General features: G+C 48.1%; 1 protein-coding gene across 1 annotated transcript in view; it reads left to right on the forward strand.

Annotated features, from left to right (window-relative positions):
• The window catches only part of DNAH1 (dynein axonemal heavy chain 1), a 105,538-nt gene that overhangs the window by 47,659 nt on the left and 34,502 nt on the right, over nt 1-23,377 (forward strand). The window contains exons 33-67 of the mRNA XM_075321632.1: nt 1,688-1,774; nt 2,676-2,862; nt 3,970-4,061; nt 4,141-4,295; nt 4,380-4,557; nt 4,639-4,833; nt 5,075-5,194; nt 5,374-5,532; nt 6,525-6,629; nt 6,713-6,853; nt 6,947-7,107; nt 7,267-7,424; nt 7,568-7,741; nt 9,626-9,664; nt 9,879-10,057; nt 10,168-10,398; nt 10,839-11,035; nt 11,112-11,247; nt 11,342-11,550; nt 11,623-11,794; nt 11,889-12,080; nt 15,102-15,212; nt 15,301-15,486; nt 15,619-15,810; nt 15,883-16,050; nt 16,656-16,847; nt 18,229-18,360; nt 18,437-18,562; nt 18,692-18,811; nt 18,921-19,070; nt 20,186-20,346; nt 20,526-20,751; nt 20,837-21,032; nt 21,280-21,431; nt 21,791-21,987. Coding sequence (XP_075177747.1) covers nt 1,688-1,774; nt 2,676-2,862; nt 3,970-4,061; nt 4,141-4,295; nt 4,380-4,557; nt 4,639-4,833; nt 5,075-5,194; nt 5,374-5,532; nt 6,525-6,629; nt 6,713-6,853; nt 6,947-7,107; nt 7,267-7,424; nt 7,568-7,741; nt 9,626-9,664; nt 9,879-10,057; nt 10,168-10,398; nt 10,839-11,035; nt 11,112-11,247; nt 11,342-11,550; nt 11,623-11,794; nt 11,889-12,080; nt 15,102-15,212; nt 15,301-15,486; nt 15,619-15,810; nt 15,883-16,050; nt 16,656-16,847; nt 18,229-18,360; nt 18,437-18,562; nt 18,692-18,811; nt 18,921-19,070; nt 20,186-20,346; nt 20,526-20,751; nt 20,837-21,032; nt 21,280-21,431; nt 21,791-21,987 — 5,576 coding nt within the window. The remainder of the gene's footprint in view (nt 1-1,687; nt 1,775-2,675; nt 2,863-3,969; nt 4,062-4,140; nt 4,296-4,379; nt 4,558-4,638; nt 4,834-5,074; nt 5,195-5,373; nt 5,533-6,524; nt 6,630-6,712; nt 6,854-6,946; nt 7,108-7,266; nt 7,425-7,567; nt 7,742-9,625; nt 9,665-9,878; nt 10,058-10,167; nt 10,399-10,838; nt 11,036-11,111; nt 11,248-11,341; nt 11,551-11,622; nt 11,795-11,888; nt 12,081-15,101; nt 15,213-15,300; nt 15,487-15,618; nt 15,811-15,882; nt 16,051-16,655; nt 16,848-18,228; nt 18,361-18,436; nt 18,563-18,691; nt 18,812-18,920; nt 19,071-20,185; nt 20,347-20,525; nt 20,752-20,836; nt 21,033-21,279; nt 21,432-21,790; nt 21,988-23,377) is intronic.

Here is a 23,377-nt window from a genome sequence, read left to right on the forward strand (position 1 = left end):
GGTCCCGGCCTTCATGGCACGTTCTCAAGATCACAGAGCTCTGGCGGCAGACGCATTCTGAATTCTGCGGCCCTCAACCTGACTGCGTAGCCATTGAGTACTGGATCCTAGCGTCTTCAGGGTTATCTCAAGAGGTCATTGCCACTATGAGACAGGCCAAGCAACCAACGTCCGCCAAAGATGTACCACAGGACGTGGAAGATCTTCTTATCCTGGTGCTCTGATCAGAGTTTTACTCTCTGGCCATTCGCCTTGCCCACTTCTGTCCTTCCTTCAATCCGGAATGGAGAAGGGGTTGTCTCTCGGTTCCCTTAAGGGACAAGTTTCGGCGCTTTCTGTGTTTGTGTTTCAAAAGCGTCTAGCCAAACTCCCTCAGGTACGCTCGTTCCTGCAGGGGGTTTGCCACATAGTCCCTCCTTACAAGCGTCGGCGAGAACCCTGGGATCGGAACAGGGTGATACCGGCTCTTCAGAATCCACCCTTCGAGCCAATGAGGGATATTCTCTTTCACGCCTTTCGCAGCGGGTGGTCTTCCTAGTGGCAGTCACGTCACTCCGCAGAGTGTCTGACATAGCAGCGCTGTCATGTAAAGTCCCCCTTCCTGGTGTTTCACCAGGACAAGCTGGTTCTGCGTTCGGTTCTGGAATTTCTCCCGAAGGTGGTATCCTCTGTTCATCTCAATCAGGATACCTTCTTACCTTCTTTTTGTCTCATCCGGTTCACCAACGTGGAAAGGATTTGCACTTGTTAGGTCTGGTGAGAGCACTCAGACTCTACATTTCTTGTACGGCGCCCCTGCGCCGCTCGGATGCACTCTTGTCCTTGTCGCTGACCAGCGTAAAGGGTCGCAAGCTCCCAAGTCAACTTGGCTCGGTGGATCAAGGAACCAATTCTCGAAGCCTACCGTTCCGCTGGGCTTCCGGTTCCTTCAAGGCTGAAGGCCATTCTCCCAGAGCCGTGGGTGCGTCCTGGGCGTTGCTGCACCAGGCTACGGCTCAGCAGGGGTGTCAGGCGACTACCTGGTTGAGTCTGCACGCCTTCACGGAGCACTATCTAGTGCATACCTACGCTCGGCAGATGCCAGCTTAGGTAGGCGAGTCCTTCAGGCGGCGGTTGCCCACCTGTAGGAAGGGGCCGTTTTACGGCTATATTACGAGGTATTCTTTACCCACCCAGGGACTGCTTTTGGACGTCCCAATTGTCTAGGTCTCCCAATGGAGCGACAAAGAAGAAGGGAATTTTGTTTACTTACCGTAAATTCCTTTTCTTCTAGCTCCAATTGGGAGACCCAGCACCCGCCCCTGTTCCCTTCGGGCTGTTTGTTCTTTTGTGTACACATGTTGTTCAGATTGAATTGTTCTTGGTCATGGTTTCAGTTCTCCGAACATCCTTCGGATTGAATTTACCTTAGACCAATTTATAAGTTTCCTCCTTCCTGCTTTTGCACCAAAACTGAGGAGCCCGTGATGCACGGGAGGGTGTATAGCAGAGGGGAGGGGTTTACACTTTTGAGTGTAATACTTTGTGTGGCCTCCGGAGGCAGTAGCTATACACCCAATTGTCTGGGTCTCCCAATTGGAGCTAGAAGAAAAGGAATTTACGGTAAGTAAACAAAATTCCCTTCTTTTTGCTGAATTAGCCATCATTTTCCATCTGTGATCACTGACACGCCTGCGTTCCTTCCCAGGATCACTACGATTTTGGGATGAGAGCTGTGAAGACGGTGATTTCTGCTGCCGGAAACTTGAAGAGAGAAAATCCCACCATGAACGAGGTGATGCCAGAATTTTCCATGGGTCTGGAGACTGTTTCCGATCAGATTTCCTCCCCTCTTACATGTAGAAAGGCTGATAATGATGCTGATGATGCAAATCTGGATGATCGATCATCCATGAGCAGGACAGTAGTGATGTTTATGGCAGCCTGTAATCTGTGAATGCTGTGATTATTGCAGGATACAAGCTGCCATAGACATCATATGCGCTCAGCACCATGGCTGTGGCAGTGCAGACATCGCCCATGTGTTCCCCTCACCTCCTGTCACGCTGGGTATGGGGAGAGACACCCAAGACTCCTGGGAATAAGGGAGGCTGAAACAGAAAGAGGGGAGGGTGACCAGGGGCTCCTGCGCTGACCCTAACACTGGGGGGCCCTGCGCTTGCCCTCAAACCACAGGTAACTACATGGGTTAGGAGGTGTGGCCCGCCAACGTGCCCCTGTCTCCTAGCCAGACCCTAGGACTAAATCCCACCACCCACCAATCCACGGATGGAAAAACAAACACAAAAATAAACAGCAAAAGGGGAAAAAGGAAAAACAACAACTTATCTTTGAGAGGGAATCTTCAGAATAATCAGCCACAGTAGTCTGAAGTCACATGCACTCCTGAGCAAGCAACTTCTCCAAGTGCTGAGTATAACCCGCCCTGGAGGAGTGAGGGGCTCCACGTTATAAAGGCCCTTAATTACCAGCTGGAGGAAAGGCTCCTCCAACCTGGCAAGGAAACAGAAAAAAAACCTAAATCAAGCCCTTAAAGGGACAGCGTCCATTGATGTCTGGACAATCGCCGGGCCCTTCTGCACCTGGTCCCAGCAGCAGCACCTGAAGGTCCAGACACATCCATGACACCTCCAGTTTCTTTCTTCTGACACATTATTATGTTTGGGTCCGTACAGGAGCTCATCTGCCTCCGAGCCATCCGTGATGTCAACGTCCCCAAGTTCCTGCAGGATGACCTGAAACTCTTCAGTGGGATTGTGTCTGATCTCTTCCCCAGGATAGAGGAGGAACCCATAGATTACGGCATCCTGGAAGAGGCTATTCGTAAGACTTGCTCTCTGAGAAACCTCAAAGACGTGGACGGTAAGAAGACATGTAGTGTTTGTGTGCTGGTCCTTACTCCCAAGTATCCTATAAAGTCCTTGAAGAATAAGGATAGGTGATATATTGCCCTCTGTGATTGACCTCAGCCTCCGCTCTTAGGCTGGTTTCAGACGTCCGTATTTTAGGTACGTGTGACATACGTTTTTAACACGGATGTCACACGTACCCATATTATTCTCTGATGTGCCTCACATGTCCGTGTTTGCATACAGACCGTGTGACCTTTCTTGACCTCGCACGCACACACGCAGGCATCTCCGGCAGCACGGATGTCACACGGATCACACACTGATGTGATCCGTGTGACATCAGTGTAAAACATACCGGAGAAAATATGGGTCTTTTTAATAAAAATATTTTCTATATTTACCCCTCTCCAGCGATTCTGTCTCCGGCTCTGCTGCCTCCCGCTCCTTATCGCCGCTCATTATACTCACTGAATATTCAGTTCCCTGTGGAGCTGGAAGCGGGGACAGTGCTGGGGACTTCAGTGCCGGGGACCGCATCACTGGGTGAGTTTACAGCAGATTGTGTGTGTGTGTGTGTTTGTGTGTGTGTATGTGGTGAGAACCTAGAAGCCGGAACATTGCGGGGACAGCATCGAGGACTCATCACAGTTCCCTATGAACTCTGATGAACCCGTGAACTTGTAGCGCGGGTGTCGCCGGGGTCATCAGGATGTCATGAGAGTTCATTGGGAACTCCGATGACCTCCTGGATGTCACTGTGCTTTGTGAATACTCACCTGTCCCCGCGGTGCTGTCCTCGGCGGTGCTGTACCCAGCACTGTCCCCACGATGCTCCGGCTTCCTGAGTGCGGTGAATAATCGATGAATATAATGAGCTGCAGTCAGGAGCGGGAGGCAGCAGAGATGGAGACAGCAGGTAAATATGAAAAATCTTTTTATTTCACAGACCCGTGTTTTCTCCGGTACTTGTCACATGCAAGCAAACACGGATGTCACACGTGTGACCATAACTATGCGTGTGATTGGTACCTGATTAAACACGGACGTCTGAAACCAGCCTTACACTGATGCATTTGCCTGCGAGCTTGTTGATAATCTTGCTGTTTTCTGACATCAGGATTTGTGACCAAGTGCATCCAGCTGTACGAGACCACCGTGGTGCGTCATGGCCTTATGCTGGTGGGACCTACCGGTTCAGGGAAGTCAGAGGTGCGTGACGTTTTTGTTACCAATATCTGACCCTACACAGCGATGACAGAGGGAATGATGGTCAGTTCTGTCTCTACAGTGCTTTAAGGTTCTGGCGGCCGCTATGTCCTCTCTTAAGGGTCTCCCCTCTGTCAGCGGAGGGACCTACGAGACCGTTCACTACTACATCCTAAATCCCAAGTCCATCACCATGGGTCAGTTGTACGGAGAGTTCGATCTTCTCACCCACGAATGGTAAACCACTGCATTAATTCTGGCTGCCTAGAGACGTCTCTGTCCAGATGTCCTGTTACTTTGGGATTTTTCCTCACTTTGTAGGACGGACGGGATCCTGTCATCACTCATTCGAGGAGGCGCCTCGTCTTCAGATCCGGACAAGAAGTGGTACATGTTCGATGGCCCCGTAGACGCAGTTTGGATTGAGAATATGAACACGGTCCTGGATGACAATAAGAAGCTTTGTCTGAGCTCAGGCGAGATCATAAAGCTGACAGAGGTGACCCCAAAACACTAATATTCTATTAGTGAGTGCCAACATCGCCCTTTGGCTCAACTGAATTGTCTTCTCCTTCTTCAGGCCATGACAATGATGTTTGAGGTCCAGGATTTGGCCGTTGCGTCTCCGGCCACTGTTTCCCGCTGTGGCATGGTGTACCTAGAACCCAGTATCCTTGGACTTGACCCTTTCACCGAATGTTGGCTCCGCCATATTCCCTCTGTGATGACGCCGTATGTGCAGCAGCTGGAGTCGTTATTCTCACGGTTCCTGCAGGTATAAACCATAGATGTCCGCCATGCGACGTCACACTAAGATGTTGCATAATCTGAACATCATCGGCACATTTTGCCTTTTTCTGTTTCTACTCTTGTCTGAGCTGCAGTGTAAAGCATGGGAGAAGATAGATCGAGGGTACAGTACAGTTAAGATGGAGTCATAGATCAGAACTGCAGTGTAAAGTATCTGCCTCGTCACTGTATAAGTGATTTGATGATATTCCTTCTCTCGCCCTTAGGATGCCATCCAGTTTGTGCATCGCTCAGTCAAGGAAGTGATCACCTCCACCTCCAGTAACCTGGTGATGAGCCTTCTGAAACTGCTGGAGTGCTTCTTCCAACCTTTCATTCCTAGAGAGGTAGATCCCATCACCCATTAGGGACTATTCCCAGTCGGGGAGAACGTCCATATCACATCCTACGTAATGTTGCAGTCACCTCCAGAGCTGCAGTCACAGTTCTGACAGTTAAATGGCTGAAAGGACGGTGTCCTGTGCCCTACACCCGAACCTCCTGAACATTTGTTCTGTTTTCCCAGGGACAGAAGAAGATCCCCCAGGAAAAGCTGGATCGTATTGGGGAGCTGGTGGAAAGCTGGGTCATGTTCTCTCTTATTTGGAGCGTGGGAATCACTGGGGACTCGGATGGACGCTTGCTGTTTAGCAAATTTCTAAGGGATAAAATGGCATCTGAGAAGGTACGACATGTGGCATGTGTGACCGGCATCTTCCACCGATGAGACCGGAGTCAGGGGAGAGGGTGTCTCATGTGTGTGACCCCACTCTACTGGATGCTGAGTCCTTTGAGACTGAAAAACTACAACTCCTAGCATGCTCTGAGAATATTGTGACATGCTGGGACTAGTAGGGTCACCGCAGCTGGTAATCTGCATCACAGCCTCGATTTGTAGGATAAGTAGACTCATAGACACATATCACAGGGCCAGTTTGGACCGCTCTCTACACTACATCCCACTCAATCTGCGGCTGTATTAAAATCAATGGAGCTGGGAACAGATCTGTTATTATAGACTCCTATTATGGACAGAGAAAGAGACACACAAAGAGACCCACACACAAAGAGACACACACACAGAAAGAGAGACACACACACACACACACAGAAAGAAACACACACAGAAAGACCCCCACACACATAAGGAGACATTCACACATAAAGAGACATACACACATAAAGAGACACACACAGAAAGAGACATACACACAGAAAGAGACACACACCCAGAGACACACACACAGAAAGAAACACACACAGAAAGACCCCCACATACATAAAGAGACATACACACATAAAGAGACATACACACATAAAGAGAGACACACAGAAAGAGACACACACAGAAAGAGACACATAAAGAGAAGACCCACACACAGAAAGAGACACACACATAAAGAGACATACACACATAAAGAGACATACACACATAAAGAGACATATACACATAAAGAGACACACACAGAAAGAGACACACACAGAAAGAGACACATAAAGAAACCCACACACAGAAAGAGACACACACATAAAGAGACATACATACAGAAAGAGACACACACACAGAAATAGACACACAGACAGAAAGAGACCCACGCAAAAAAGAAACACACACACACAGACAGAGACACATACAGAGAAAGAGTCTATTGACTATATCTCTGCTTTTATCCTCAGGTGACTATTCTGTTCCCAGAAGACGGTCTGGTCTATGATTACATGCTGGATGATGCCGGGATCAGCCGCATCGCCGATGATGAGGAGGACGACGCACAGAGGCAGGTGAGACGTCCATGCCCCATGTGTATCGCCACCAGTGGCATCGCCTTATATTCCACCCATTTACAGGTATTTTTCTCATTGAGGTGCGCTGGGTGAATTGGATGGAGTCCGCCGCTGCTTTCTCCATTGCTCCTGACACAAGCTATGCGGACATCATCGTGCCCACCCTGGACACCGTGCGAATGTCACATCTTCTTGGGATGCTACTGAGCAACAAGAGGCTGGTGAGGGTGTAGAGGCCATCATATCGCCACTGCAGGAATGACGGCCATTGTGTCTGGACCTCATATGTGACCTGTCCGGTATTTTGTCTGCAGGTTCTGTGTGTGGGTCCTACAGGGACCGGGAAGACCCTGACCATCTCTGACAAGCTGCTAAAGAACATGCCCCAGGAATACATCAGCCACTTCCTCATGTTTTCTGCAAGGACCTCCGCTAATCAAACCCAAGACCTGATCGACAGCAAACTGGACAAAAGGCAAAAAACATAATGGGGTGGGAGAGGGGAGACATCTTTAGCATACACCCCAAAATCCACAGCACCAGATCGTTAATCCTGTCCATCATCTGTACCGGGATGGAGCAGGATTGTGCAGAAAGGCTTGGGGGTCATTCATCTGCACTTTTGTAATTACAGGAGGAAGGGGGTGTTCGGACCACCGCTGGGGCGCTACTTTATCTTCTTCATCGATGACATGAACATGCCCGCCCTGGAGACGTACGGAGCACAGCCTCCTATAGAGCTACTGAGACAGTGGATGGATCACGGGGGATGGTACGACCGCAAGCAAATAGGTAAGAGGCAGTCATATATGTCACCGACATGTAGAGGAAGTGAGCAAAAACCGAGGACACCCGCCTCAAGAACGCATGATGGAGCCAGTGTAGTGGGAAAGATCTCCCAACACAAGTTAATATAATTTTTTGAACTTTGGTAGGGGTCTTCAAGAAATTAGTGGACATAAATTTTCTGTGCGCCATGGGACCCCCTGGAGGAGGCAGGAATCCGGTGTCACCTCGTCTCACACGTCACTTCAACTACTTGTGCTTTTCTGAGATGGCAGACACCAGCAAGAGCCGGATCTTCTCCACCATTCTGGGAAGTTGGATGGGTGAGTGACCGAGGACGAGATGAGGGATGGCTGGAGAATTGGCTGTGAGATATTGTATCTCTATTGGACACTACAGATGCCAGTGGTTTGGAATATCATATTATAACAGCGCTGCCGGACTACCGGACCTTTAATAGAATGATCTGTCCACCAGGCTGAGCCTTTATCATTAAAAGTTACTACCAATTAAAGGGGTAGTTGACAATTTGCAGATTGATTGGGACCTCGACTGATACAGAGAACAAGACACGGATATCTAATATATAAAGCTGAGTGTGTGTGTGTGTGTGTGTGTGTGTGTGTGTGTGTGTGTGTGTGTGTGTGTGTGTGTGTGTGTGAATTTGTGTTTGTCTGTGTGTGTGTGTGTGTGTGAATTTGTGTGTGTGTGTGTGTGTGTGTGTGTGTGTGTGTGTGTGTGTGTCCACTAAAGGAATCCGCACCGTCGCATTTACAATCACCAAATTTTGCGCGGACACCTCATTTGACTCATGGAACATCATAGACTATGTTTTGAGGGGAGAATTTAAACCCGCACTTTACAGTTATTTACCAAAAAACTGCTTACATTAAAGTCAATGGAGCTGGGAACAGATCTGTTATTATTGACTCCTATTATGGACAGAAAAAGAGACACACAAAGAGACCACCACGCACACAAAGAGACATACACACACATAAAAAGACACACACACAGAAAGAAACATACACACAGAAAGACACACACACAGATACACACACATACAGAAAGAGTCATGCATACAGAAAGAGACACACACACAGAAAGAGACACTGAGAAAGACACATATACAGAAAGAGACACTCAGAAAGAGACATATACAGAATGAGATATGCACACACAGAAACTGGATTCGTGAGGTAATATATTGGCTGTTTTGACAGTTACCATGGATATTTATCAGGTGGCCTATAGCAACCAATCACAGGTATGCTTCTATTTTGTTACAGGTCAAGGACCTCTGATTGGTTGCTATAGATTATTAAGCACATTCTTAGTATAAAACAGCTTATGTGTGAGGTAATATGATTTCAGTGATGAGAAGGAGAGTGGGAATGACACATAGTTACTATCTCGGGCAACGCCAGTTTCTACAGCTAGTGTCACATAAGAGTGGAGGTGAAGCATCCAAGTCATTGCTCCATTCATTCTATATGATACCGCCAGAAATATCCAAGGTTCCATCAGTCCCATGTAAATTAAAGCAACAGCGTTGCACATGTGCTGCCGTCACTCCGTTCCACCAGGGCATTTTTATTCTCTGGATTGATCTGCATTTTACCACCTAACCTTAGATAACTGATGCTCCTGGTGACATAAGACACCGCCAGCAATATCTGGCAGCAGCTTACTCTCTCCACTGAAAACACATGCACGCTCTGCCGGTAGCACATATGTACAGGGCTGGTCAGGTGAGATAAATAATGGCTATTGCTGGCCCTAAGGTTCATTTAGATAATTGTTTTGCCAATAAATCTGCTTTTCTTTCTACGTATGAACTCGGAGCTTTAAAAGATAGAATAATAGTGTAAGTTTTATTTCATCAGCGCTCGTCTGTGGCCCTGTTCATGAGTTGGAAGAGAACAATAGTCACTATGATGGTTCTGTCCCCACTCAGCTTGTGTATTGTCGGCCGCACGTCCTGGTGCACGGGGTGATGTGCTGCGACAACAATGATAATCAACCCGATCAACCAACATACGAGCCATTTGCAGATTTGTCTGTTGATCGGTGGTATGTTATCGAGGCGATTATCAGATCTATTATCTGATTTATAGGATTAACGCAATCGATAATGTCTGTAATTTTACAGCTTTGTGCAGTTTATAGGCCAATGTGCAGGTCACTGAGTATTTCCCATTTTCTAGCTGGATTACTTGGAGACAGAACTTACAAGGAAGCAGTCAGTAAGTGAGAAGAAGGAATTGTGTTCTTGACAGACAGGTCAGATGATACCGTATGTGAAGGCAGCAAATAGACAGAGCTTGTGCGGTTTCTATGTCCGTGCCGTCCTCGTTCTGAATGTGTCCAGTCCTCCCTCATTTCCCCATGTTGTGGCTCGATGAGTCTCTCAGGGTGAACCTCCATCTGTATCATTTGCCTTTCTTTCCGTCCTTGTAGCAGGGGCCCCGGCGGTCCGGCACCTCTCAGAGCAGCTGGTGGAGGCGACCATTAAAGTGTACAACACAATCACATCACAGCTGCTCCCCACCCCTGCAAAGTCTCACTACACCTTCAATCTGCGGGACCTATCCAAGGTTTTCCAAGGAATATTGATGGCTGAACCAGCAAAGATGGAGGTGAGGGTCCTTGGGGAGGTACCACGTGTCGGTTGTCAGGCGATTCATCCAGTATTTGTGGTACTGGAGTTACATCCCTTGCCCTCAATGTCTCCTCTTCTCCTTTGTAGGACAAGATCTGCCTACTAAAGTTGTGGTACCATGAATCGTGCCGGGTTTTCCAGGATCGGCTAGTGAACGATGAGGACCGAAGATGGTTTGATGACCTCATGAAGGGAAGGATGCAGGAATTTGGAGCCACCTTCGAGGAGGTGATACCACAGCAGCCAGTGCTGTTTGGGGACTTCATGGCCTCTGGAACGGAGTCCAAATACTATCAGCTCATTGAGGACCGGGAAAAGGTATGAAAAAGGCCCCAAACCATAAAATGGGGATTGTGTGTGCCCTACCATCTTATGTTGGGGACACAGAGTGGTGATATGTTGGGGACACAGAGTGGTGGTATGTTGGGGACACAGAGTGGTGGTGCCCGAGAATATGCTGCTCTCATAAAGTCGCTTCCAGCCTCCGGTGCCTTATTTCTACTCCACAGAACATCAGTGGCGAACAATCATGTTGTAAGCACCATGTTACGTCATATCTTGTTCTTCAATCCGATTGGTTGGGAAAGAGCTAAATGTCCAAAATATCACAAAAGTCTATCAAGAAACTTTTCACGAGCCGATAATTTGTGTCTTTTAGCTATTTTGTTTAGAAGGTGCCAACCCAGCACAAGATTCCGACCCTCATTGTCCACTTTTAACGTCTGTTCCCAAGTAGTCAGCTCTTTTTTTTGCATCAGCTCCTTCATGTCATGGCGGATTACATGGAAGATTATAATCAGGTCAACACAGCAAAGATGAAGCTGGTTCTTTTCCTGGATGCCATTCAGCATATTTGCCGGATCAGTCGTGTCCTGCGCCAACCACTTGGCAATGCCCTACTGCTCGGTGTTGGAGGAAGTGGGAGACAGTCCCTTACCAGACTGGCCAGTCACATGTAAGGACCAGTTGAGGACTTTGTCCTGATTTACCCACATCACATTATCCTGACACTTTGCCTTCATACAATCCAGGGCAGAATATGAATGTTTCCAGATCGAATTGTCCAAAAACTATGGAATCCCAGAGTGGAGAGAAGATATAAAGGGAATTCTGCTGAAAGCCGGGCTGCAGAACACTCCCATTACTTTTCTCTTCACCGACACCCAGGTTGGCCACTATCATCTTTTAGATGGGATCTTAAGATTCATTTTGCTGCAGTTTTCCAATACTTTCCTCTATAATATAATCCTTTATCTTTAAGATCAAGAATGAATCTTTCCTTGAAGACATCAACAACATTCTGAATTCAGGGGATGTCCCAAATCTGTACGGACCTGAGGAGCAGGATCAGATTGTCACAGTCATGAAACCAGTGGTGCAAGACATGGGGCAGCAGCCAACCAAAGCCAATCTAATGGCGGCCTACACAAGACGGGTGAGGGGCAACATCCACACGGTCCTGTGCATGAGGTATGTGTCCCTGATACCTCCCTGAACAATATGAGCATTGATGGGCGTCTCATCATTGCTCCTCTCTCACAGTCCGATAGGGGAGGTCTTCCGCTCACGTCTGAGGCAGTTTCCATCTTTAGTCACCTGCTGCACTATTGATTGGTTTGACGAGTGGCCAGCAGAAGCCTTACAGTCAGTGGCCTCTTCATTCCTGATGGATATTCCAGAGCTCGAGTCCAGAGAGTCTGTGGTCCAAGGCATGGTAGGTTGGTGACTCCAGACATTCTCTACCCTTCTGTCTGGATATCAGCGTCTCGTAGACACAGTCCATAATCCTGTACAATGTCCGTCTGCAGATCCAGATGTGCGTTGAGATGCATCAGTCTGTGGCTGTCACGTCCAAGCAATACCTAGCAGAGCTCTCCCGGCATAACTACATCACACCCAAGAGTTACCTGGAGCTGCTGGGTATATATTCCAGTCTGATCGGTAAAAAACTGATGGAGATCAAGACTGCCAAGGAAAGGATGAAGAGCGGGCTAGATAAGGTGAGGACGAGGGATCCCATAGATGAAGAATCTACATGGGCCACTATCAAATTCCACCTCCTATTAATCTTCATCCTTTCTCGCATAATGCATTTTTTCATTCTACAATGATCTCTAAGGGGTTTTTGCCAACGCTGTGTTTTATCAGTTTACACTGACACTGATTGGACTCATTTCCCAAGATTTTATATTGGCCACATATCATTTATAGCTGCAGATAAGCTGTGCTCCATGAGAACTAAACCCTCCTGTAGTGCCACCTTTTGGAAATGACAAACCCGTAATTTGTATAAACTATAAATAATATATAGATATTCACATAGCTCCAACATGAAAGAAATGTGCCGTAAAGACCAGAATAAATATAAAGAAGATTTTATTAAAGCGCACCAATCACCAGGATTTTCCTATATAACCTTAAACCAGTACTATACTGGCACTATCAGGCTGATTCTATGCATACCTTTAGTTGTCAGCTAGGATGTATAGATTTTGAAACACAAGCAAGTAAAGTTTGTAATATAAGCAGCTTTTTGATTGGCCGCAGCTGCCGATCAGCTGATGGCTGGGGGGGTATGATAGTGATTCCCACCCCTTGCCTGTTGTTCCTTCCCTTATCTGTTATTTATTCTAATTATATTATAGAATTGTTTTACTAAGTGACTAGAAGGACCTGTGCTGATTTCATACCCGTGTGACCAGAAGGGGGGGCCTCAGCCAACAGAAATATTGTGTTGCTTCCTGGTATCAGCTATGTTGGCTGAGGACCCACCCCTTCTGGTCACATGAGTATGACATCAGCACAGGTCCTTCTAGCCACTTAGTAAAATGATTCTATAATAGAAATAGCATAAATAACAGATAGGGGGAGGAACAACAGGCAGGGGGTGGGAATCAGTATCAAAACCCACCCCAGCTATCAGCTGATCAGCAGCTGCTGCCAATCAAAAAGCTGCTCATTTTACAAACTTTACTTGCTTGTGTTTCAAAACCTAAACATCCGAGCTGACAATTAAAGGCATGTATGGAATCAGCCTGATAGTGCCAGAATAGCACTGGCTTTAGGTTATATAGGAAAATCATGGGGAGTGGTGCGCTTTAAGTTATTTAAAATTACAGAAAAAGAGGAAAAAGAAATACAGTATCACAAATGGCCACAAGGTGGCACTGCTCACAAGATACAGGGACAATTCAAAGTTATCATCATTGCTGAATTAAGCTGTGTTGCTGCTAATTGCAAAAAGTTACCGCCTTATAATAATAATGTCAAATAGAAAGTGTCATCACAAATAAAGTGTATAGTGCATAAAGTGAAGATGACAGTAAAGGCAGCAAAACCACAATATTCATGTTATGGTTCAATTATCCAGTACTAACCAATAAAAAAGTGAATCCGTGCATATTATGGCAGCAAAACAATTCTAAAGTGCATAGATGAATCTTATGAATCTTATTTGTGGCATTGCTCCCTGACACAGGTAATATGTACCACGAGGAGCACAAATAGTGGAGCGGTGCATGGGACATTGTTGACTCAACACTTTTGGCCATAACTGTATATATCCATCTAAAGAGAAATATTAGCATCGTGATAGAAAACATATTTAAAGTGACAGTGCACAAAAGTATTCTAAATTGACAGCATCCATAAAAAAGCATAGCGCAAACATCATATCACAGTATTATGGATGACATTAATATAATTATATGGTCATATATCTCTGGAATAATATACAAAAGTTATACAAAAAATAAAAAAATCAATTTGATACCATAAAAAATAATTGATTGTAGATCCAGATTCCGCTATAGAAAAAATAAATGGATGATGTCCATTACTAAAATAAAATAAAAGAAAAAAAATGTCAGAATATAACCCTATGTCACGCTAGGTATGGGGAAGTATCAAGCAAAAGGGAAGGGGGAAATCCTGTGTCTAGGGAAGGGGGAGATGGTGACCCCTGACGAAACCTACCGCTGGCCCCTGGCTGACCTGACCACCCTAGATAGGTTCCAGACCTATGCTCTGAGCAGGATACCTGACCCTGACTGATCCTGAAATAGGCTAGGTAGGGATGAGCACTAGTCAGCCCCACTAAGCTCTAAAGAACACACAGGGGAAAGTTAACAACTTATCTCCAGATGACTCAGGGAGGGGAACTACAACAACAACAACAAAGTTTCTCCAGATGAATCCAAGCAGACTGCTTGCACTGAAGACTTGTTAGGGTATTAGACCTATCACCAACACAGTGTAAGGCTGGTTTCAGACGTCCGTGTTTTAGGTACGTGTGACATCCGTTTTTACCACAGATGTCACACGTACCCATGTTACCCTATTGTGTACTCACACGGCCATGTTTTCACACGGACCGTGTGGCCCGGCTATTTCACACGGAGACGTGTTCGTTTTTCTCCGGCAGCACGGGTGTCACACAGACCGCACACTGATGTGATCCATGTGACATCAGTGTGATATGTACCGGAGAAAATACGGTTTTTAAATAAAAAGATTTTCTATATTTACCTGTATCCAGTGATGCTGTCTCCGGCTCTGCTGCCTCCCGCTCCTGACCCCCGCTCATTATTTTCATTGATTATTCACTGCCGTGAGCAGCTGGAAGCAGGAGCATCGCGGTGACAGTGCTGGAGACAGCACCGCCGAGGACAGTATGGCTGGGGACATCGCTAGTGACAGGTGAGTATCCTGCCAGCAGTGTGTGTGCAGAGACATCCAGGAGGTCATCGGATTTCCCAATGAACTCTGATGACCTCCTGATGACATCCCTGCGACAACTGCGCTACAGCGAGTGTCACGATGGTAACTTCCAGGGGTTCATGAGAGTTCATTGGGAACTCCGATGACCCCCTGGATGGCACTGCACAAACTGCTGTATACTCACCTGTCCCCGGCGAAGTCCCCGGCAGTGCTGTCCTTTTCGGTGCTGTTCGGCGCTGTCTCTGCGATGCTTACGGCTTCCAAATCCAAATTCTCTCTTATTATTGCTCTGATTTTCTCAGCTTCTTCACACGGCTGAAGATGTGGCCAAGATGCAAGAGGAATTGGAGATTATGCGGCCATTGCTGGAGGAGGCGGCACAAGACACTGTCACCACGATGCAGAAAATTCAGGTAAAACAATATGGGGCGCCTTTTCGTTTCTCATGGCATTTTTTTTACTTTAGCTGCCATCTCGCTATAAGCAGGAACTTTCTTGTAGGAAGACACCGTAGTAGCTGAAGCCACCAGGGCCTCTGTGCAGGTAGAGGAAGCGAAGGCCACAGAGAAGGCCGGCAAAGCCCAGGAGATTGCAGATGACGCCCAGAAGGACTTGGACGAGGCTCTGCCGGCCCTGGACGCCGCTCTCGCCAGTCTGAAGTCTCTAAATAGGAATGATGTCACTGAGGTGGGTGGAGCTAGGTATTCGTGTGCGCCCGTGTCGGTGGGATGAGACGCACACGTGCGGATGACAAGTCCCCATGTAATGGTTCGAAGCAGAAAAGTGCATTAAATCAGTATTTGGTTCCTCCTCCATCAGGTCCGGGCCATGCAGCGCCCCCCAGTGGGAGTAAAACTTGTGATTGAAGCCGTGTGCATAATGAAAGGCATCAAACCAAAGAAAGTGGCCGGAGAGAAAGCTGGAAGCAAAGTAGACGACTACTGGGAGCCGGGGAAAGGTCTTCTGCAAGACCCCAGCAAGTTCCTGGAGGGGCTGTTCAAATTTGACAAGGTAAAACTCAGTCAATTATTAAAAAAAGGATGAAGAACAAAATTCCTGATCTCACACCTCCTCTGTTGTCAGGATAATATCCCGGATTCCGTTATCAAAGCCATACACCCCTACATTGATAATGAGGAGTTTCAGCCGGCAGCCATCGCCAGGGTATCAAAGGCTTGTACCTCCATCTGCCAGTGGGTTCGGGCCATGCATAAATATCACTTTGTGGCACGAGGTGTGGAACCCAAAAGAGTAAGTACATAGAGCCCATGGGCTATAGCAGTTGTATCCTTAATATGGGGCGATGATCGATCTGCTCTTACTATCAAGAATCCTTAACAGCTCTGAAGATTAAAGGTAAATCCTTATGAGACAGAAAAATCTGATAGAAATTCTCCAGCTGATCTCACCACAAATCCTCTGCAGAATTTGTACAAGTAACCCGTCTCTTTTCCTGAATATTTGTAGAGGAATAACCTCTCAACATTAAAATGTGTGAAATCTGCAGAAATGACTGCTGAACCGCAGATGAGTGTCATTTCCGAGAAATTCCACGGATGTTGGATAATATATGTTATACCTGTATTATACTGTGGATTTTCACATGTAGATCCACATAGAATATCTGAAGCTTTTACTGCCCCTTTGGACAATTCATTAGTCTCCAGCATTGGAAGGATTCTCTACAGTAACAGCAGAAACAGCAAACAACAGATTCACAAAGGGTGGTGGTGAACAAATGGCAGCCGTCCTTTTCTGATCTCATTACACCAAAGTCTATATTCATCTATACAAGGCGTCTAACTGTAATGTACGGTAGTTGGAGGCATTACCACATATATGACTGTTTTCTACAGCAAGCGCTAAAAGAAGCACAGGAAGATTTAGCCGAGACCCAGAAAATCCTGGACGAAGCTAAAGCTCGACTGAACGAGGTGGAGGAGGGGATTGCAACTTTACAGGCAAAGTACCGAGACTGTGTGTCCAAGAAGGAAGAGCTGGAACAGAAATGTGACCAATGTGAACAGAAGCTGATCCGCGCCGATAAGGTAGATGACACCAGTGCACTCTGCCACATACATCTGCATAGATCATGGGTATATGTGCCATCCTTCATCCACGTGACTGTTTCCCTTCTTGTAGTTGATCCCGTCTCTCATCCATGTGATGGTTTCACTTCTCATAGTTGATCCCATCTCTTAGTCATCCAATGGTTCCTTTCCCATAGTTGATCCTTTCTCTCATCCATCTGATGGTTTCCCTTCTCTTAGTTGATCCCGTCTTTGATCTATCTGATGGTTCCTTTCTCTTAGGGGTACTTTGCACGTTGCGACATCGCTACTGCGATCTCATCAGGGTCAAATCGAAAGTGACGCACATCCGGCGCCGGTAACGACGTGTAAAGCATAGAAGCACCGATAAACGATCGCAAAAGCGTCGTAAATCGGTGATCTGTGTAGTGTCGGACATTTCCATAATGTCGCACCAATAGGAGATACGATGTTGTTCCTCGTTCCTGCAGCAGCACACATCGCTGTGTATGAAGCCGCAGGAGCGAGGAACATCTCCTTACCTGCGTCCCGCCTGCAATGAGGAAGGAAGGAGGTGAGCGTACTGTTTACGTCCCGCTCATCTCCGCCCCTCCGCTTCTATTGGCTGCCTGCCGTGTGACGCCACACGACCCGCCCCCTTAGGAAGGAGGCGGGTCGCCGGCCAGAGCGACGCCGCAGGGCAGGTGATTGCGTGTGAAGCTGCCGTAGAGATAATGTTCGCGCTACGGCAGCTATCACAAGATATCGCAGCTGCGACGGGGGCGGGGACTATCGCACTCGGCATCACTACAATCGGCTAGCGATGTCGCATCGTGCAAAGTACCCCTTAGTTGATTCCATCTGACGGTTTCCTTTCTTATAGTTGATCCCATCTCTCATCCATCTAACTCTTTCCCGTTCTCATAGTGGATCCCATCTCTTGTCCATCTGACTGTTTCCCTTCTCGCAGTTGATCCCATCTCTCATCAATCTTACGGTTTCCCTTCTCACAATTGATCCCCATCTCTCATCTGTCTGACTGTTTCCCTTCTCGCAGTTGATCCCCATCTTTTATCCATCTGACTGTTTCCCTTGTCATAGTTGATCCCGTCTCTCATCCATCTGATGGTTTGCCTTCTCATAGTTGATCCCATCTCTTAGTCATCCAATGGTTCCTCTCTTGTAGTTGATCTTTTCTCTCATCCATCTGACGGTTTCCCTTCTCATAGTTGATCCTTTCTCTCATACATCTGACAGTTTCCTTTGTCATAGTTGATCCCCATTTCTCATTCTTCTGATGGTTCTTTTCTCTTAGTTGATCCCATCTCTTATTTATCTGATGGTTCCTTTTCATAGTTGATCCCATCTCTCATCCAGCTGACGGTTTCTTTTCATACAGTTGATCACTGGCTTGGCTGATGAGCGGCAGCGTTGGCAAGATACGGTATTAAATCTGGAGGAATTGCTGGTGAATGTCACTGGGGACCTGCTGCTTTGTGCCGGCTTCCTGGCGTATCTAGGACCATTCACGGTGAGGATATGGTATAATCTCGCTGTTGTCTTTAATACTGTGCACTTCATTGATTATATGTCCTCCATCTCCCCAGGGACAATACCGGACTTCTCTGTTTGAGCAGTGGACTAGGAGGCTAAGGGATCTGGAGGTGCCATGTACACAGGAGCCATCGCTCATCAGTACCCTGGGGGACCCTGTGAAAATCCGCTCCTGGCAGGTGAGATGCTGATGTTGCTGTTTTCCTGAAAAAGTTTGTCCAGATGATTCCTGACTCTTCTAATTCAGCTCCAGAGCTATCAGGATTTCTCATTTTCTCATAAATTCCCTCCACCATTGCTCATTTCAGATTGCAGGACTCCCGAACGACACGTTGTCTGTGGAGAACGGAGTGATAACTCAGTATTCACAGCGCTGGTCCCATTTCATCGACCCCCAAGGTCAGGCCAACAGGTGGATCAAGAACTTGGTGAGTTGTCCCGTGTACACAGTGGCAAACGTGGAAATCAGCCAGTGATCATAGTCCGCAGCACGTGGTATGGATTCATGCACTTCATCACACTTTTACGACTCCACAGGAGAAAGACAATGGCTTGGACGTGGTGAAGCTCAGCGACCGCGACTTTCTACGCAGCTTAGAAAACGCCATCCGCTTTGGGAAGCCGTTCCTGCTGGAGAATGTAGGAGAAGAGCTGGATCCTGCGCTGGAGCCCGTGCTGCTCAAACAGGTGAATTGCAGGGAGATTCATCCAGAAAAGGCGGCACAAGACTGGCTCAAACTGTGCCAAAACCTCTGCCGTCCACGCCAGGGAGAACACAGCGAGATACTGCAGCACTTCGAACCCTTATCGTGGGCACAAGCAGCTGCGGTCTCCTATGGAGGAGACTCGCGGCACCGCAAGTCAAGTCCCGCCGCATCTAGGACGCAGCAGGTCCTGATCGTAGGCATGTATCCTTTGACTTGCTGACTGTGGCTATCACATGACCACCGGTTGGCTACATACAACCCAGACGCCGTGGTTTAATGGCCTATGTATACAGGCCAATGAATGATTTGTGCACAGAGAGTATCATTGTCCGGCGCAGCAGATATCAGTTACAACGAATGATGTGCTGCTGATAATGATGCTCAAAAAAACTGATTAGATGGGACGATAATTGGGACAAGCGTTCCTACTAAAGGCCACTTTACACGCTGCGATCTCACTAGCGAGATTGCTAGTGAGCGTACCCGCCCCCGTCGTTTGTGCGTCACGGGCAAATCGCTGCCCGTGGCGCACAATATCGTTAGGCCCCGTCACACATACTTACCTGTCCTGCGACGTCGCTGTGGCCGGCGATCTGCCTCCTTTCTAAGGGGGCAGTTCGTGCGACGTAACAGCGACGTCACACGGCCGGCGGCCAATAGAAGCGGGGGGGCGGAGAGCAGCCGAAGGAAAGACACGCCCACCTCGTTGCCGGCTTCCGCAGGTAAGCTGTTGTTCGTCGTTCCTGGGGTGTCACACGTAGCGATGTGTGCTGCGTCAGGAACGACCAACAACCTGCGTTCAAAAGCAGCAACGATAATCAGGAATAGAACAACGTGTCAACTATCAACGATAAGGTGAGTATTTTTGATCATTAGCGATTGCTCGTATGTTTCACACGCAACGATGTCGCTAACGAGGCCGGATGTGCGTCACGAATTCCGTGACCCCCAACAACGTCTCGTTAGCGATGTCGCTGCGTGTAAAGCGGCCTTTAGGCTCGTTCCTCCATTGTCATCCCATTACCATCATATATAATGTGTCTGATTTGTGTCTCTCTCGCCCGTTTATCTTCTGATCCATCCTGCACATCACAGACGTACAAGCAGCAGGGGAGCACCGTCCTACGTCTGGGCGATGCCGTCATCCCATATCATGATGATTTCAGGATGTACATCACAACCAAACTGCCGAACCCCCATTATCCACCAGAAATCTGCACCAAAGTCACGCTCATCAACTTCACTCTTTCACCCAGGTAAAGGGTGTTTACTAAAATATCCAAACTGAGGGGTGGAAAAAGTGTCACCAGTGAAATATGCCCAGGAGTGGTAGGCTCTCATAGATCAGCCTGACATAAGGAGAGAATTCTGATGAGGTTTGATCACTGATTGAGTTTCCGCTCTCCTGACTCCATCCCTGGGCATCTCCTTCTAGCGGCCTGGAGGACCAACTTCTCGGACAAGTTGTGGCTGAAGAACGTCCAGATTTGGAAGAAGCCAAGAATCAGTTAATTCTGTCTAATGCTAAAATGCGTCAGGAGCTAAAGGAAATTGAGGACCAGATCCTGATGCGTCTCAGCTCCTCGCAGGGAAACCCGGTGGATGATGTGGATCTGATCAAAGTGCTGGAGGCCTCAAAAGTGAAAGCTGGAGAGATCAAGGTGAGCATCAGCAGATCGGGGGGATCTGTCTTATCACCAGCCATCAGTTGATGATTTATTCTGTGAATTTCTCCCTTTCACCTAGGCGAAAGTTGTGGTGGCGGAGCAGACCGAAAGAGACATTGATATCACGCGGCGGCAGTATGTGCCCGTGGCTGTGAGGACGCAGATCCTGTTCTTCTGTGTTTCGGACCTCTCCAATGTGGACCCCATGTATCAGTACTCGCTGGAGTGGTTCCTGAATATATTCTCTGCGGCTATTGCCAATTCTGAAAGATCAGGTAATCCACCCTCATTAATATCTGAACTCTCTTGCCAACATGGCTGCATTCACTGGCCAAGCTCAGATCTGCTGTGCCCACATTCAGTGGTGGAAAGTCCCCTATACCCTTGCGGCCATGGCACCCTTTGGTGTTTTGTGACTTCTCGGCCTCACCAGGTCACCTCGTAGCTTATCTCTTTGCATGTTCTGTATATTTATCAGTGGCTCCCATGACTCTGACCCATAATTGTCATGTTCTCCTTCAGAAACGGTGGAGAAAAGAATCGACAACATCAACACGTTCTTCACCTTCAGCCTCTACAGCAACGTCTGCCGAAGTCTCTTCGAAAAGCATAAACTGATGTTCTCCTTCCTGGTGTGCGTGCGGATCCTCATGAACGAAGGGCTCATCAATATGGTGAGGGCGCGATACTCAATGTCAGGGTGCTGCAGAGGAAGGGAACTAGGCGTAGAGCAACAACATGGGCAGCCAATCCTAGGTCCGAAGAGTGAAGATAGCCACTATAAATCATGAATGTGATAAGTTGCCTCGGCTGCACCTTAAAGCCTCAGTCATATCAGTGCTTGTTAGAGAATTTTCGGCATTTGTAGCCCAGCTGAACATGCGCCACCTCTTTGGGGACAGTAACACATCAGTGGTCACGTTTGTGGTCCTCACTATTATCTTAGCGTGTCCTCAGAGGCTATAGAGAAGTCCTCACCATGTAATTACTGACATTCTGATACTTTTTGTTCATTATTATATAATGTATACAGGATGAATGGCGCTTCTTACTGTCTGGCGGCACAGCACCCACACTGGCTGACAACCCCTGTGCGGAATGGCTGGCCGAGCGAGCGTGGCGGGACATCCAGGCCTTGAATATGCTCAGCAACTTCAGTAGCATCAAAGAGCAGATCCTTCAGCACCATGAGGAATACAGACGGATCTGTGACAGCGCCGAGCCGCAGCGGTGAGCACGATCGCCATGCTTTATGTGACGTCCATAGTGGTAAAATGACCGGGCCTGGCCAGTCCTTGTGACTAGAGAAGGGCGGGCTCGCAGAAAACCTGGACCGGCAGGTCCCTGCTAATTTTTTTTTTAAAAAAATCCTGTTCTGGTCGAGAATTCGGTACCCATATAAGTCTATGGGAGCCAGAATCCGGCGATTAAAAATGTTGGTGGAAGGGATAGGAGCACAAGCAGTGTACTTACCGAAGCTCCGTGTCATGGCGGGCCGCTGCTTCCAGGTCGCGCATTCACTTCCAGAGCTGCGTGTGTCTAAATCGTGCACTAAAAATAAAGGTAGATGCTAGAATGTACGGGCTCCTTCCAGGTGGGACGTAATTTGTCACGTGATGGGAGAGCGTGTTCAAAATGCAGCCCAGTTTAGAATAAATATTCTTTCTTTGTCGCTCCTTATTGGGAGACCCAGACAATTGGGTGTATAGCTTATGCCTCCGGAGGCCACACAAAGTATTACACTAAAAGTGTAAAGCCCCTCCCCTTCAGCCTATACACCCCCCGTACTGGTACGGGCTCATCAGTTTTTATGCTTTGTGCGAAGGAGGTCAGACATGCACGCATAGCTCCACAGCTTAGTCAGCAGCAGCTGCTGACGATGTCGGATGGAAGAAAAGAGGGCCCATAACAGGGCCCCCAGCATGCTCCCTTCTCACCCCACTCTTGTCGGCGGTGTTGTTAAGGTTGAGGTATCCATTGCGGGTACGGAGGCTGGAGCCCACATGCTGCTTTCCTTCCCCATCCCTCAATTAGGGCTCTGGGTGAAGTGGGATCCTTTCGGTCTCCAGGCACAGGAGACCGTGCTCCATCCACAGCTCCTGAGGACCATGCTGGATAGGAGCCGAGTATCGTTCAGGGACATGGCCCTGCTACTTTGAGGTACTCTGTGTCCCCGTGGGGACCGCGCACAGCAACACTCCAGCATTGCTGGATGTGCTAGTGCACCGGGGACAGCGGCGCTGACTGCGTTTGTGCCATTACACACTTCAGCGTCGCTGAGTGTGTTCGTGTAGGGGGACTGCCGCGCTGACCGCCGCTGCCATGGTTATCACTACGGCGCGGCTGGGACTGTTAGTGCGCCGGGGACTTCCGCGCCGACCGCGCTTATACGGCGGCCGCGCTTATAACTCGAGTCCCCGGCTTTTGCGGCCTAGTCTCGTTTTCTTCCCGCCCCCAGCCCTGCCAGTCAGGGGAAGGGCGGGACGCTGTACAGGACGGCAGCACTGAGGGCTGGAGCAGGCTTTGCATACTCCACCCCCTCACTCTGCACAGTGGGGCACCAGTTCCCGCACTTTTCTGGGTCACGCCCACGGCTCCCTCCTCTCCTCAGGACGCCGGC

Source organism: Anomaloglossus baeobatrachus, chromosome 8, assembly GCF_048569485.1.
Source record: "Anomaloglossus baeobatrachus isolate aAnoBae1 chromosome 8, aAnoBae1.hap1, whole genome shotgun sequence".
Lineage (NCBI taxonomy): Eukaryota > Metazoa > Chordata > Amphibia > Anura > Aromobatidae > Anomaloglossus > Anomaloglossus baeobatrachus.